The sequence below is a fragment of the Macaca nemestrina genome, chromosome 16 (assembly GCF_043159975.1).
Source record: "Macaca nemestrina isolate mMacNem1 chromosome 16, mMacNem.hap1, whole genome shotgun sequence".
In the NCBI taxonomy this organism is placed as follows: domain Eukaryota; kingdom Metazoa; phylum Chordata; class Mammalia; order Primates; family Cercopithecidae; genus Macaca; species Macaca nemestrina.
In genome coordinates, this window is record NC_092140.1 from 3,731,638 (window position 1) to 3,747,840 (window position 16,203).

The 16,203-nt window shown below is 43.5% G+C and overlaps 1 protein-coding gene across 1 annotated transcript in view; it reads left to right on the plus strand.

Annotated features, from left to right (window-relative positions):
• The window catches only part of LOC105485301 (collagen type IV alpha 1 chain), a 153,305-nt gene that overhangs the window by 56,083 nt on the left and 81,019 nt on the right, over positions 1-16,203 (plus strand). The window contains exon 2 of the mRNA XM_071081046.1: positions 4,840-4,899. Within this exon, the coding sequence (XP_070937147.1) occupies positions 4,840-4,899 (60 nt within the window). The remainder of the gene's footprint in view (positions 1-4,839; positions 4,900-16,203) is intronic.

Sequence of the window (16,203 nt, forward strand, 5' to 3'; positions counted from 1 at the left end):
TTTGTGTATTTTAAGAACTTAATATACTTTATAACATTAATACTGATGGTAGATCTCTGAATATCTTAATTGAGCATGAAAGAAAAGTTTCACAGCATTAATTATTTTAACATATCCTGAAAAGTTTAAGAGACTTTCAGAGAATATAAAAGATATTTGGTTTAGGGATTACTTTGTAGTACCTTTGCATTCCTTTCATATTGTATTTTTTATTTTCGTTTAAGGTTGATCTCTGCTATTGGAGTTATGCGTGCGTGTGTGTGTCTGACAGAGTCCATTGGGGACTATTACTATTTTTTTCTTTTCTGTTTCAAACACAGTTAATTCAGTTCAGCTTCCATTTAGAGATAACTTATACTCTGTAGGCCACATGATCTACGGGGAAGAGGCTAACAGGACTTTCAAAAGTGACTTGGTTTTCATGAAGTTTGTCTACAGTTTTAGGAGCATAAATAATAAATTCACCCCCAACTCCAAGAGCTTTCTGGGATCCTTTTCTTCTGCATTGGTCTGGGGTACCTGTGTTGCTGTTGTCCGTGGCTGTTCTACTTCTATAAGAGAGACCGAGACCCTCACCTTTCTTTCCTTTGAGAACTCCCAGCCATATTCCCCGTCTTCCAAGTGGAGACTGCCTTCGTGACCGACTTTCGTCATCATGACCATTTGGGTTAAGTGTGTGCCTCACAGGCAGACAACACAGGCATTGCTCCAGGAACTTGGAACTCATTGACCCGAGAACATCAATGAGGGGAAAACCAGGAAGAGGACGAGTACCGCACAGAATGTTCCAGTTATTCCCGTTCTAGAATCTGAAACAGATGGGATGGGAACTCATCTGTGGGGTCATCCAGACATGGGGAGAATGCAGAGCCCTCATAAAGGCCCTGAGATGTGCAGCCATCAGGGGGCCGGTGGAGTCCACCAGTCTGTTTATAGCTTTAGATTTTTCTGGGAGTCCAGATACAAGATGTAATTCCTCAGGAAATGATGAAATGGTGACATCGCTTTTCACATGTCAGGTCACCAGTGTAATTGTGAACCTGGGTAACCTGCATTATTTATGTACCCCTTTTAAACATAGTAATTTACAACAGAGAATTAAGACTTGCATTACTTAAGGCTTTTATTTTGATTCACACCTGAGTGAAAGGGGTACTCAGGTCATCTTTTGTACTTTTTTTTTTTTCTTTTTAACAGTGAACCCTTGATTTGCAGCTAAAATACCTTGATATGCCAGGTTGAAACCCAGCACAGGCCCTTATATAACAGAAAGGACCAGAATAGTGATATTTCAAAACAGATTTTATTTAACCAAGTAAACATACATCTTAGGATATTTGTTTGTCATTCTTGTCATTCTAAAGGCTAGTTTTTTTTGTTTGTTTGTTTTCTTTTGTTTTTAACAAAACCATTTACATAAAATGCTAGACCACCCAGAATGTGACACAAAAATCGTGGTCTTAGACATCGTTTGTTCTGAAAAGTTGACCCTAATTTAGGTATTTCTGGAATGATCCATTTTTTAGAATTGCCTTCTGGGGCCAGAATTGATAATAAAGTTCCCTACACAAATAAAGCCATACCTGTTTTTGGTCTGGGATTAAAAAAAAATACTTGCTTATGAAAAAGTGTAAGGTGGTGGGGGAAGCCAGGGGTCGGGGGTCAGCCCTTTCTCATCTCTGATTTTCCTCAGTGTTCGTTAGTACCTGAAGTGGTCCCCAGGGTGAAACTACCCACCCGCCTGTCACCGGCACCTGCCAGGGGTATTTCTGTACCAAAAGCACAAGAAGCTTCTTGACCCCAGTGTCCACAGTCACAGCCCTGCAGCCTCTTACCTGCAGTCCCAGGCAATGGAGGCATTCACGGATGGCTTAAGGGCACAGTTCCAGGAAATTCATTTTTATAACCTCCCTCAAACTGCAGAAAGATGAGCTTCTGAGATTTTATCAACATTTCGGAAAACTCCAGATCACCACATAGCCATGTTCAGCTTCAATCCCTTGAATCCCTGCTTAATCTGCTCTCTCCCAGAAAGCAGCAATTGACTCACAAGTCGAAAATCCACACTGCTTCAGGCTGGTGTTGAGTTTCTGCCAGCTAAGCCCAGATGACTGCTGGACATTTCCTAAATGGACTCAGCAGATACATGAGACTTAGCCTGGTGGGTTTTCCTTTTGATATCTGTAAGAGGGGGATGAAACACAGCAGAGTTTAAAGAACAGAGACGTGTTTCTGAACTTGGCTCAAACGCAAACAGGTTGTAGGCAGTAGCATAATCCCAGCAAAGAGGCTGTCCTGGAACCCCAGGGACTTGGAGATGACCTGGTGATGGAATAGCTGGTCCGGACAGCTCCAGGTGCCAGGTGCCAGGTGCCAGCGCACTCCCCAGAGTCTCCGGCTCTTCCCTGGCTACTCTGTGATGTGCAGCAGTCAGGCAATCATTGCCGAGTTCCCTGTTTGGGGCTTTGTTGCACAGCGCAGTTGTGCATGAATGCACCGTGAGTTGAGGTGTGCGGTGCCACTGGATTTCCATCCACAGTTGTTACTGAAGGTTGCTTACATGGGCAACACCAGTAACAGCACCAAGAATACAACTGTAATTGGGTCCTGATTTCATCAATTCTAAGATGTGCATTTATTGATGTTTTAACAACTCTGAAATTGGGATAGATCTAACAACTGATAATGTGTCATTGTTTAATTAGTGCCATTCTTTATTTCTTAGTATGGGTTTTACAGTTGATGTCATCTTAGATGAAACACAGCTCACATCAGGCTCAGTGCTACGGGAGCCGGGAGCCCGGTGTGAGCTGCAGGTAGGGCTGCCCCCGAAGCCCTCAGGGGGTGCCGCGGAGACACAGGAGTAAACAAGGAGAAACGTGATAAGCCTGACAGTAGAGACATGCAGTCAGCTTTTTGCAGGAGCCAGGTAGGGAGCAGGTGACCCTCACCTGGGGATTAGGCACATGGCAGTGCTGGCTGAGTTAGGTGCCTCTGGTGAGGTCTCTCAGTACTCGTATTTGTCCATTTTGGAAGAACGTCCTGGAGCACAGGTTACAGATTTTTCGCCTCATCTCTTTGGATGCCTCCCAGTGGTCACCACAACTCAGATTATGAAGCAAATCTGTGCACATGGATTGATTTAAAATGTTAGGAGGTTATGAGAGTGTAGGCTGAAAATGGCCTAAAATGTGAGTCAGAGAAAAACACAGACCCATCATCTCTGGAGTTTGCTTGGACTGTTGTCAGCTGTTCCCTTTTCCAAAATATAAAATTGAGAACAGCTTACTGTCTTGGAGGCACTTGTTCAGATTTAGCTTTACAAAATAAATATCTCCAGATGTGATTGTTTTATGCAGACGTCTCCATGGCAATGCAGCTGAGGCTTGGATATGTTGTTAAAAATATACACTTTGCATGATCACAATACTATTAGTGGCAAGATTTTGTTTTCAGGAAATGACAATCACCTGAAGTGGAATATAAGTAAACATTTTATATCAGACTTAAAGCAGAGCCTCTAATAAAGCTTATTAACCCGATTATTCATCTCATACCTCTTTACATTCCGTCCACAATACCTGTGTCTGTCATGGTTTAAAACTGGGATTCTTCTAAGGAAATTGCAAATGCGTGTATGTACCGACATATTTCTGTCTTTTCATGCGATGGCAGTTTTACATAATGGAAGTTGAAGTTGGGTTCTAATTTCCACTTTGTTCTAGCATGTTATAATAAACCTTCTAATTCAGTTTCCACATCTGTAAATGGGGATGGCACTACCCATCTTGAAATGATTGTTATGATCATTAAATAGGACGATAGCTGACTGTGCGTGGCACCTGATAGGTGTTTGAACACATGGTAGCTCGCTTCCTCTCCAGCTTTTATCACATGCTTGGATTCGTGTCCTTGCATTTTTAACATTAAATTTTATGTTAGAAGTGAACTACAGGCTGGGCACCGTGGCTCATGCCTATAATCCCAGCGCTTTGGGAGACTGAGGCGGGTGGATCACCTGAGGTCAGGAGTTTGAGACCAGCCTGGTCAACATGATGAAACACCGTCTCTACTAAAAATACAAAAAGTTAGCTGGGTGTGGTGGCGGGTGCCTGTACTACCAGCTACTTGGGATGCTGAGGAAGGAGAATCACTTGAACCCGGGAGGTGGAGGTTGCAGTGAGCCGAGATCACGCCATTGCACTCCAGCCTGGGCAACAAAAGCAACACTTTATCTCAAAAAAAAAAAGTGAACTACAAGAATATTTTGTTGTTGACTGTTCTTTAATGGGACATTCAAGCTTTAATTGAATTCAAAAAGGAGTTCTTTAGGATTTGGGCTTAAAAATCAGCTCATTCCTTTATTCTTTCTCTGTACAAACTTTTTTTGCATGCCCGTGTGCCCTTGGGACCACGCCATTGGAAGCTCTCAGCCTCCCATGGTCTTAGGTCTGACACCTCTAAATAAGAAGGATGGACATTTTGGTAGCTTTGCAAATAGGGGTGGTGCCCTGTTAAACTCATCCCCGAGGGAGCCAACTTCAAATAGAAATTAACAAAGGACAAAGTGTATAGGTGACATTGTTCACTTTTTGGACTGTGTAACACTTTGATTCGTTCTACTCAAGGATGTTTGTTTTGTCTATTTGGGCCGGGGATCTGCACCCTAAGTGGAACTGCATGATGGCCCCATGAAAACCAGTGCAGATAAGACTGTGTCCGAAGGACAGGGCGGGCTTCGCTTATAAACAAGTCAGGATGCCAGAACCATCTCCATTTTTATATCAGCCTCGCTTTGAAAGTGTTCTTCTATTTAAAGATGTTTTCTCTTCCTTCCAGGGTGGCTGTGCTGGCTCTGGCTGTGGCAAATGTGACTGCCATGGAGTGAAGGGACAAAAGGTGAGTTGCCAAAATTTAAATCACAACATTTCTTTTTGAATTGGACAGTAAGTACTACACTAACAGTAACCAAATAATCAGCAATTCAGGTGAAAGCCTGATTACTGTTTTGATAATTTCCCCAGAGCAATACAAATGAAGCCCAACCAGGCTTGACATTACTTCTGAGTAGTAATATTATTATAATAGCTATTCTCCAAAGAATGTAACAGTATGTGGCAATTAACGTAGAAAAAGATATTTGGTTTATTTTCCTTTTTGACTCTAAGAGTAACAAGTATATTGGCAGAAAATCTGTTGAATCTATTGTACTTTTTGGAATTGATGTGTAAGAACTAACTTTAGCATTTTTCCAGAAAAAGAACGATGTCCTATTTTACTTGAGGGCCTTCTCTTCAAATTAGTATTTTTAAACCATCTTTTAATCCATCACACGCTTGTCTAGATTTATTTATAAAAATATTGCTTGAGAAACTTAGTGTTTCCCAAATGTAAAATTAAAATATATTTCCAAGCAGACTCTTCCCCTCCCTCTCATTTAAGAATCAGGGCTCCAGATAAAGATAAGTTTCTCTGGAAGGCGAGTTGAATGTGTGCATTTCAGTTGGTCGGAAAGAGGGTGCCTGCCTGTTTTTTATTCAGGGAACAGTGCAGCGTCCTGGTACCATCTGTGGGTCACCGTGGAAACCAGGTGTGGCCGTGAGGAAACACCACCACCTTAAGCCACTTGGCCTCTGGTGCAGGTGCGCGCAGCAGGTTGGGACCCTGTAGAATGGAGTGTGCTCTGTGGGATACTGTTTCCAGAAAACTGAAGGTGTCATTCTGGCCAGCGTGTGAATTCTTACTTCCCTCCCTGGGATGCCAGAGATTTTATGGGACCACAGACTGATGCTTTTGAAATTCAGCAAATTCTAGTTTACAGACAATTCTGTGGTTTCTTTTTGGCTGTTTGCTGAAATGCCAACATTATTATTTTAAAAAATATGCCTGATAGTTGGTGGCAGTAGTGTCACCTGGATGGTTTTTGAATGAATGGAGTATGTAAGGAAAGTATCACATCTTTTCTTATCAACTCTAATTTATCTTCATGCTCTGTTTGTTCTCTTACTTTGGAATTGTTTCTAGTGGTTTCCAGTATGCATGTTCAAGAGTTATTTTAGGCCGGGCGTGGTGGCTCAAGTCTGTAATCCCAGCACTTTGGGAGGCCGAGACGGGCAGATTACGAGGTTAGGAGATCGAGACCATCCTAGCTAACACGGTGAAACCCCGTCTCTACTAAAAAATACAAAAAACTAGCCGGGCGAGGTGGCGGGCGCCTGTAGTCCCAGCTACTCGGGAGGCTGAGGCAGGAGAATGGCGTGAACCCGGGAGGCGGAGCTTGCAGTGAGCTGAGATCCGGCCACTGCACTCCAGCCTGGGCGATAGAGCGAGACTCCATCTGAAAAAAAAAAAAAAAAAAAAAGAAAAAGTTATTTTAAAGTAGAGGCAAGTGTTTCTCATGCCACAGACATTTTGTTAAAAACCTAACTTGAAATATACATGTGAGCTCACCAAACTCATAAAAATGTCCTTAAAATTATACAATGGAGAGCTCTGGGCTACCTACAAAGACGAAATTAAGGCCTATATCATGATTACTCTGTTTTCCATGTGCCTTTGAAAGCATCAGGGCTGCAGCCAAGTTGGCCCTGCTCCCTCCTAGGGAAAGGAGGGTTGATGTCCACCTCCATTTCCATTTACTTCTGTCCAGCCAGCAGGCCTTGGTGGCCCTTCCTCGGCTCTGGAGCTTTGCAGACTTTGTTATTCTATCCACATCTATAAACTTGTGTATATTTTTTAGGCCAGGCATGGTGGCTCATGCCTGTAATCCTAGCAGTTTGGGAGGCTGAGGCAGGAGGATCACCGGAAGATAGGAGTTTGAGACCACCCTGGCCAACATGGCAAAACTCAGTCTCTACTAAAAGTACAAAAATTAGCCCGGTGTGGTTGCGCACGCCTTTAGTTCCAGCTACTCAGGAGGTTGAGACAGGAGAATAGCTTGAACTCAGGAGGCTGAGGTTGCAGTGAACCAAGAACGCGCCATTGCACTCTAGCCTAGGCAACAGAGTGAGGCTCTAACTCAGAACCAAAATCCGAAAAACTTGTAATTTTTTTAGCCTAATTTATTTCAGTTTTTCCCAAAAATCCACTCATCAAGACATGACAAGGGAGAATCATAGGGTGCAGCCTTCCCTACCTGTCAACTGACATCTCCACAACCTGGTAACACCCCTCAGCGCCAAGCCGCTTCCACTCTGAGTGGGCTACATGTGTGTGGGGGAGGCAGGGAAGGCGGTGTCCAGCACCTGGCCTGAAGGAAAGGGGCTTCCAACATTTTATCTCAACATTGCCCGAGGAGGAGCCCTTGCTGGGGGCGGCCCCCTCCGCCCAGGCGAGGTCTGTGCCTGTCCTGGCTTGGAGCCTGTGTGGGGCCTGCCCCCTGCTTAGGACAGGAAGGCGGAGAAGTTGTGGGGCCATATGGAAGTCGTGTCCCGAGGGAGGTTCCATGCCAGCTTCCTACAGGGGCCAGCTTTAGCCTTGACACTGGGAGTCAGCAGAGTCCAGGCCGGGACTGGGATGGAAGGAGCAGGATCCTGCTCTTCTCCTTGTGTGGCCTTAGCCAGGTTTCCCACCAAGGGACCCAGGCCAGGGAGCCCAGCACCTCCAGGACTTTTTTTAGCCTGATCTGCTCCTCTACACTCCTACTTCTCCATTACCAACTTTGGGGTTCTTACTGTTTAAAAAAAATTTTTTTTAATTCTGTAAAGAACATTTAAAATAAAATGCTAGCAAGCTCTACCTTAGACCATTCTGAATTTGTGACTTAAAAGGCAATGACGATTGAATGGGTTCAGAAGGCCTCTTGAAATCTAGGCCTAGGACAATAGCTGAATGGTTTAGTATTATATCATTTTAACAAAAGTAGAGAAGGTCTATTTTTTTCTCATCTTGAGCATAAACATTTCAGGTCCTATGGTTCACACAGCATTGAGAAGGGGGAAGAGCCCTTCCTCCCACTGACAGAGGAAATTTTAAACTTCCCCTTATTGTCTTGGAAGCCCTGTTAAAATAATCAATTTAATGATGTGAAATGCCTCAGGCTTCACTGAGATAGGGTTTCAGAGCTGGTTCCCCTTCTCTCATCCCAAAGTCAGCCAAGAAAGAAATGTACTCTAGGCTGGCAGGTCAGGAGAAGAAATGGATCCTCCTGAGTGGCCACCACCTTCCACCCACTTTCAGAGAGTCCCAGCCCTAGAAATGCCGACCAAGTGTGAAAACAAAATGACTAAAGGGGTTGGAATAATGGAATGCAAATCTACTAGTTTAAAGCACTGGTCTGCTGATGAGCTGCAACTGAACGCCTTCTATCCTCATAGAAATTATTTTAATACTTCCAAATGTCTACACATTAAATTGATTTTGATTGGTTGTTCTTAAAACAGGACAGTAGGAGGCACAGCTCAGATGCGGCTGAAGTGACCAAGCTGGGTCAGAATGTCACAGCCTTAGAAATTTGGAAATTATTGTTTCTGAGACATATTTTCCCAAGTCTCTTTGAAGAACACTTTGACACTATTAGTTGCAAACCATCAGTATCCTCAACAGAAACTGGAATATCTCCAGTACAAATCTCTTTTGACTAAGTTCTGCTTTCTATGGAGATATGACAGAATGGACAAAATGTCTTATATTCTGTAGACACTATAAATACATTTTAGTGCAACAGATCATTGCTAGTATTATAATCTCATAGTTTTCATGTAATCAATAAATACTAGGTAGCTTGATCTGAGTTCAGCAGTTAAATTCAGCAGACTTCTGCTGGATTTCAGAGCATCTTGGCTGAGTTGTTTATTTTCCCACTTGCCTGGAAGGCCGCTCGTATCTTCAGATGTTTTCTGTTAGGTAATTAGTTTGGCCTTGCACACAGTGGCTCTGTGCTTCTCCAGAGACTGTAGCAGTGTGGGAATGCTGTCTCCTCGTACTGATTAGGGTTTTGAATGCTTGCCTTCACAGAAATAGCCAAAAGTGAAGCTCTTCTTTTGCTTGATAATCTGATTTTCTCAACTATTTAAGAGAGTAGAAAAGGTAACACATTCCCAGAAGTTACTGCTATCATCTGCTAAGGAAATTAACCATTTACGTTTTGCTAAAATAGAGTTTGCACAAGACGTCTTTCAAATAATCTAACCTGGGAGCCCACGTTTCCATAACACTATCACCATAGTCCGTGACCCTACAGTGTCCAAAAAAGGGAATTTAAAGTTAAACTAGAGTTGGAAGACTGGTGCACATAAATAAATAACAAGGCGAGAGTAAATCATCAAATTCCAGGAGAAGCGGTTGAGAAAACAAATACAACAGTCTTTCTGAAAAGGAAGTGATCCCTGGGACCTGGAGCATAAAATCAAGGGACAACTTCCCCGATTCAGCAGGACCCCAGCCTCTCACATCCTCACTAATTCACCAGGCTTGCTTGGATATAGACTAGGTTCATCTGTCACACACATGTGTGAAGACACATGTTAACTGAACTGCATGAATCAGAGAACACAGCTCTTGGGACCAGTCGATACAGGCTGTCATAACAAAGGTTTGAGGGTTTCTACTATAGTGACTCTCAAAAGGGACATTCTCAATCCACAGTCTTGTGAGCAGAGTCTTAATTAAGCAGAATTGTAGCAATTCTAGTGAATAGTGACAACTATGTGGGTATCTCACATCTTCTTGTAATACTTTAACCCTGCTGATACCCAGATCCTTGGCAAAGATGGAGAGAAGCAGCACATTATCCTGTTATTACTAATTAGATTGTCTATAAATCACAGCTCCTGTTCACATTGGCTCTGCACTGCAATAATATTGTCATCAGATAGAACAACCCAAGATTGCTTTCCAGGCAGAGAACTTTGAAAATGGCATTGCTGTCTGTTTGTCTAAAATGTGTACCTTATCTGATTTGAAAGGGCTGGAGAAGTCTGTGGCCAATCTGGAAGTGATTTCATTTCTGGCCCAGGAAATCTTGGAAGAATTTAATGTTGTATAGGGCTGAGTTTGTACAGGATACCCTTTCGCTTGTTACGGCAAACAGTTTGTAGCTTTACCAGCCATTTAGCATCTAGATATTTGACACAATCGGTGTATGTCCATGCCATACTTCTGTATAAACCTGTCTCTCTGCATCTCAACATTTGGCTGTAGCTGCTGCTTTTACACAGCAGATCTAGGCCAGGATAGAAAAATCCTGGCTTGTGAGTGTCAGAGCAAGAAAGAGAAAGAGACTGTATCTCGGGCCAGGCCTGGGGCTGAGTGTGTTTTGTACACATTATTATAATATCTATGATCCAGTGGAAGAAACCAGCCAGCCCAGGCTTTTTCCACTTGGTGGTATTGACAGTTTGAGTGGGATAATTTTGGTTGTGGGTCTGGCTGACAATTGTAGGACGTTGAGCAGCATCCCAGCCTTTACACATTAGATGCCAGGAGCACCCCCACCCCAGCAATCGTGACATAAATATATCTCCAGCTGTTGCTAAATGTCTCCTGGCAGGGGTAGGGGGTGCAGACTCACCCTGGATTAAGAACCGCTGAACTAACCCATCTTCTATAGCTAATAAAAGACGAATAACAGGATTCAGGCACTAACCAGAGCACGACTCAGTTTCTACTTCTTCAGATAAGCAGATCCTAATCTGAGGGAGTTGGGCCAGCTGAAGACACGGCTCAGAATATCCCGAGGTCTTGAGCAAGTTCCTTTCCTCTTACTCTGTGGTGGACCCACCGCGCCCCTGGCCACTTGCCAAGGACAGCAAGCCTTCTGAAGCCTTCCTCTAATGGGTCGGGACGGGGAGGACTGCTGGAGGACCGCAGAGAAATGAGCCTACTCCTCTGGGGCCCTGGGCAGACCTCCCAGTTCCTGTTCTAAAGGAGTCAACCTGGGCCTCCAGCCTGGTTCAACAAATAACCCACAGCAAGCCCCTCACGTGTGACAAGGGGCAGGTCAGACAGTCAGCAGCCACTCCTGCCCCACTGTCCCCTCCTGAGACAGGTTAGGGGTGCCCAGCCCAGCAAAACGTGCATCCCACCCCATTCGGGAGTGCTTTTCCCTGTGCATTAGGAATAAAACCTCTCTAAGGGAAGGCATTTTGAAGTAAGCCTGTTTCAGGCCTGTGAGAGGGCTGCAGAAACACCCCCAGCGTGAGCACTGGGTCACCCCACGGCCCCTGCCTTTCAGAAATCCTGGTGTAGACTCCACTCCACAGGAAGCTCCTCGCTCTGCGTTTAGGCTGGTGGTCTTCACTGCGTCTCCGCGATTCCCCAGGACGCGGGCATGGCTTTGCTTCTCACGCATCCTCGCTTTGACTCACAGTCATCGACTTGTGCCTCTGCCTCCTCCACATCTGGAAAAGGCGCCTTCTTTCCCCTTTTCACAGACTCCTTACAGCTGGAGAGGGATTGCCTCTGTCGATCCTTAGATACATGATTAATTAATCAACGCATGTTTTTCAGTTGTTACTTTGCTGGGCACTTTGAGAGATGCAAAATAAGCATTCTTGGTATATTTCTCTCAAGGCCATACAAAATAAGGAGAAAAATATTATCAGTAAGGAATGCCATAAATCTAATACCTAAATACAAGAAGAGGCCACATCTTCCAGTGTGTTGAGTTAGATATGCCATTTTACATTGATTATTTTTTATTAGCTCCCAATGCGAGGGACATTGCAGCGTCTACATGAGAAGGAGTTTAGGCTTGAGCTTGCATGCTGTTTTTTTAACACATCATCTACAGCATTCTAGTCATTTTTGTGCTATATTGTAACAATTGTCAAAGTGCCTTAGAATCTAACATTGTCTTAAAGGTAAGGGACTCACTTTTCCCTAAGATCATAAATTTATGGTATTTTCTTAGTTGTAATTAAATCTTAGGTGAAATTCCTTTTTGAGACAGGGACTGTACTTTATATTTTTGGAGAATTCAATAATCTTCAATTTATAAATATATTTATTTCCATGGTCTTTCCTCTAATTTATACATGGGTAACAAGAGACATAGTTTTAGCCATGTTTTCATTATGAAATTAAAACATACAAGGACAGAGTGCTTTAAATATTCCACTGTATAGATGGACTGGCTCTTCTCCTTTCATTCCTTGTTATTCCTAGTATCTGTGTAGAATAGATTTGCATCTCCAGTAATTATTAAAGAACAATCATTATCTTCTTGTGTGATTATCTTTCTTGCATGTCTTCTTTCTTGTATGTGTTGTTTTTAACAGAATATTAAAATTTTCCTATAAATTATATGAACCATTGTTTTAAATGTTATGCTTCTTCTTAGATATTAAATTATTTACTCAAGCACATGAAAGCAAATGTTTTTGTGTAGACTCTTTGAAACTTTGGATAAGTTAATTTATTTGAACTAATAAAGGTGAGTTATTAATAAGAACAGTAATTTATTAAGTACTTAATATGTGAGAGGCACTGTGCCAGATTTGACATGAGAATTTCAAATCTAGTCTATTTAAAAAGAAATTCAATTTTCTTACTTATAAGGTGTGAAATATATACCATAAAATCAAAACACACTGAAAATTACTCCTTAGTATATAATACTAAGGGGGTTTAAAAAATAAATATGAGATTTGTTTAGGTCATACATTAAGCATATTTGAAATTACTAATATTTTTGAGGCCGGTTGAACGCCTTTGTTTATACATGTTTTGAATATTCCTGAGAGACAATAGTGTCTAGTTTAGCCTTTCCCAAAATATGATCATCAGACCATCTTTAGGATGTCAACAGATGTTTCCTCCGGGATGGAAACGGGAAGAGGTTCCAAGGACACAGGCGTTTGGGGAAAACTGAGTTCAGGTTAAATGGACATTTGTTGTTTTGCCCTGGGATGTCTCAGAGCCTGTAATAAGATAGTGTATCATCTGGACCTTCCGTGGGTGCCCTGACCTGGAAATTCCCCAGAGTTGCTAAAAGAACTGAATGAAGGATACTGTACATAAAAACACTAAAGAAATTTAAAATATCATGTGGGGACATGTGCATGTCATGTGAATAGGAGCTGCATCTTGAAGTTGCAATAAATGTGAGGAAAGTGTGCTTGTTAGCTCAGTTCTAGATAGATCCATGGACAGAAAGACATAGACATGGATCCCCATCCAGCTAAGTATTTGCAATCCGCAGGTGAAGCCTGGAAACCCAGAGAAATGGACCTGTTCCATCTGTGACAGAAGCACTCCCAGGACCTAAATTAAAGGGATGTTAGAATGTTTTGAGAATCTTGGCAGGACCATTAGGTAGTGTTTGTAGCTTTTGGATGCTTTTGGTGGAGGGAAAATGAGATGGGCTCACTTGGGAGGTCTGCCTGCAGTTTTCATCCAAATTTCTAATCAACGTTGTGGTTTTATCATCCATTTCCGGAATCATTACCCCTTAAAATGTGAGGAAAACGACTCTCCTTTTCTTCAATTCCCCGACTTTTCCAAATCCTGCTGCGAGTTTGTGTTGCCAACAGCTTTTCCCGATGTGCGTGTACTTACAGACGTCCAAACCCCTCCCTCCCCTCGGCCGGCCTTGCTTGGTCTAGCTATTATTCAAAGGGGAACATGCGTGAGATGTCACTTTGTTGTTGCCATCTAATGGATTCCAACCCCCAAAGTATCTGACTTGGACACTCAGGCTCATCTGCAGGGCCCGAGGTTGTCTTCCCTCCCCTCCCGTGGGCTGGCTAAATGGGTTAATAGAATACATTCTCTTTCCTTTTCCGTGTTTTGTCTGGCGTTTGCAATGCCAAGATTTTTTTCCAGATGTCCCCTATTTCCTATTTCCACATACCGCACATGAATCATCATCTGGCAGCGGAATCGTGAGAATCCGTGTGATCAGCGTGGGTTCCCACATTCACCTACTTCTGTCTTTTTTGATAGTTCTTTGAAAACAATTAATTTTTTCAAAAAGTATGCCTGAATCCAAGGGTAAAATATCAACAACATACCCTAGAAAAGCCCCTGGAGGCAGATCCGTGCTAAATGGTTTATTTTATTCTGCACGTGAGGCCCACCCGTCGCTGGCTCCCCTCTGCCTTGGACGTCACTGACACACACACATCCCCTTCCCAAACAGGTAGAGTGAGCTGCACGTTCCCGTTTCCAGCTCCACTTTGTAGTTCTGCCCATCGCAAAGTTTGCCCTTTTGCCATGCGCTGTAGGACCTGTTAGACTCAGGAGAGACCGTCATACAAATCGATGGCTCTTGATTTACAGCTGTATCTGGAGCTCACTGAATCTAGCGCAGCTTTAAAAGTAGGGAGCTGATTCTGTTTCCCAGTTCAGAAGGAGCAGCAGAAAACGAAGTATCTTGAATGGCAGATCCCATGCCGTGGCTTTTAAAGCCCAGAGCACTCTCCGGGAGTACAGGCTGTCATCGGTGTGGCCCAGCACTGGCAGCCTCTGTCCTGACTATTTATGGGAAAAACTATTTTTTGTAAATATGATCTTGACAAAACATTGGCTGGCAGGAAAATAGCTTTCTTTTCAGGGGAGCAAAATGAGAGTGTATATTTTAATTCAAGATCAAAGACTTAACATAAAACAAACCCTGACAAATGAAAACTGGGCAATGGGATTTTCCTTCTCTTTGTTGGTAGAATACTTTGAGCGTTCAAAAACGTTTCTAGACAGCACGTTGTGATGCTAGATAATTATGTAGTGTGGGTGTGGAGAACTGCACGCTCAAAAATGGTATTAACAGAACCCTCATCCTCGTGAAGTGGGTTAACACAATGTGCAATTAAACAAAGGAAGAATTAGTCAGAGTTAATGAGCAAACCAGATGACTCTGGGGACGTGGTGCCCCTTTGTCAGATTTTTCTTCCTTTGGCAAATCCATTAAACATGGTAAAAGTATACTTGATATAGCTTAGCCTTGGTTAATCACATAGTTTTATGAGTTTAATGCTAACTGGCCCCAAATTCAGTGATTCTGGATTTCTTCACATGAGAATCTGACACGAGAAACTAACAGTGATTCCTGACTAATTTCTAAAAAGCTGTAATGAAATCAGAAGGGTTAAAGACCCTTGGTAGGGTTTCTCCTTTATTAGATATTTCAACAAATAGGTGAAGGTAGTGAATGATAGATGTGAATTTCTTACACACGTCTTGTTAGAGTCCAAGGACTTAACCAGAGAATTCTCTGTGGGTGTCCCACTGTAGCATGTTAGGGCCTTAGATTAGTTTGCCCTCCCAGGTGAGAAATCCACAACCCCAAGACTTGAGTTCCCAAGTCTGTGGCATGTGGCGATATGCTTGATTTTGAAGTGGTTTCCCCTAGAAGATTGGTAAAGGAATGACATCTGTCTATAGTACAGCCAGTAGCTGGAGAACCAATGTCCACTCATCCCAGTGCCTCCTTGTCCTGTGGGTTCCTGCTGTACCAGTGGGCCTGGGTGGTGACCAGTGGCAGTCCTGGAGCCTGCCCTTACAGGTTCATGATGGAAGATGCTAGCCAGTAATAGCACAACTGAACCCCTAAGTGAACACTCTGCTAAGACCTCTGGGGAGGGAGAAGGCACGGCTGAGAGAATGGATGTCCCACAGGAAGAAATTGATCTGCAGCAGGCCGGGAAGGGCAAACCGAACGGTCATTCACAGGCCCCAAAAGCTCAGGCAGCCACTCAGGTGCGGAGGTCCATGAGCTACGCCTCCAAACTCCATTTCCCTGTTTGTCATCAGGCTTTTCCTGATTTGGAAATGTTGGTGCTTTGAGAAATGTCCATGGACAACTGTGCCTCCTCACTTCCCCCTTCTCACTTCCACGCACAAGACTCTAGAAAAAGGACACATCTCCATGAGTGTGAAACTGTTTGTCACTGTTTGTCTCTTTGTGTCCCCATGTGGGGCTCCCCAATCTCATCGATATGTCCTGGGCAAGGGCAAGAGGCACCTCGGTGGATCTTGTTCCCAGATTGACTGTTCCCTCACCACGCGGGCTGGAATGCCGTGTGTTTTTCTGAGTCACGGCTTTGGGATGCAGCACCCTGTCTCCGGGTTCTTGGAGTTTTATGGACGCAATGTCATTAATCATCCCGACGGGGCTCATGTGTGTGGCAGTTGTTGGATTCTGCCTACTGATTGGGAGGAGAGGCTGGGTGCCCTGCCCTGAATGTGAATGTAGAGGCCATGGGTGAAGGAGTGAGCCCTGTCCTGCCTGGACCACACATCGGGAGCCCTGGGAGCAGAGGTTCT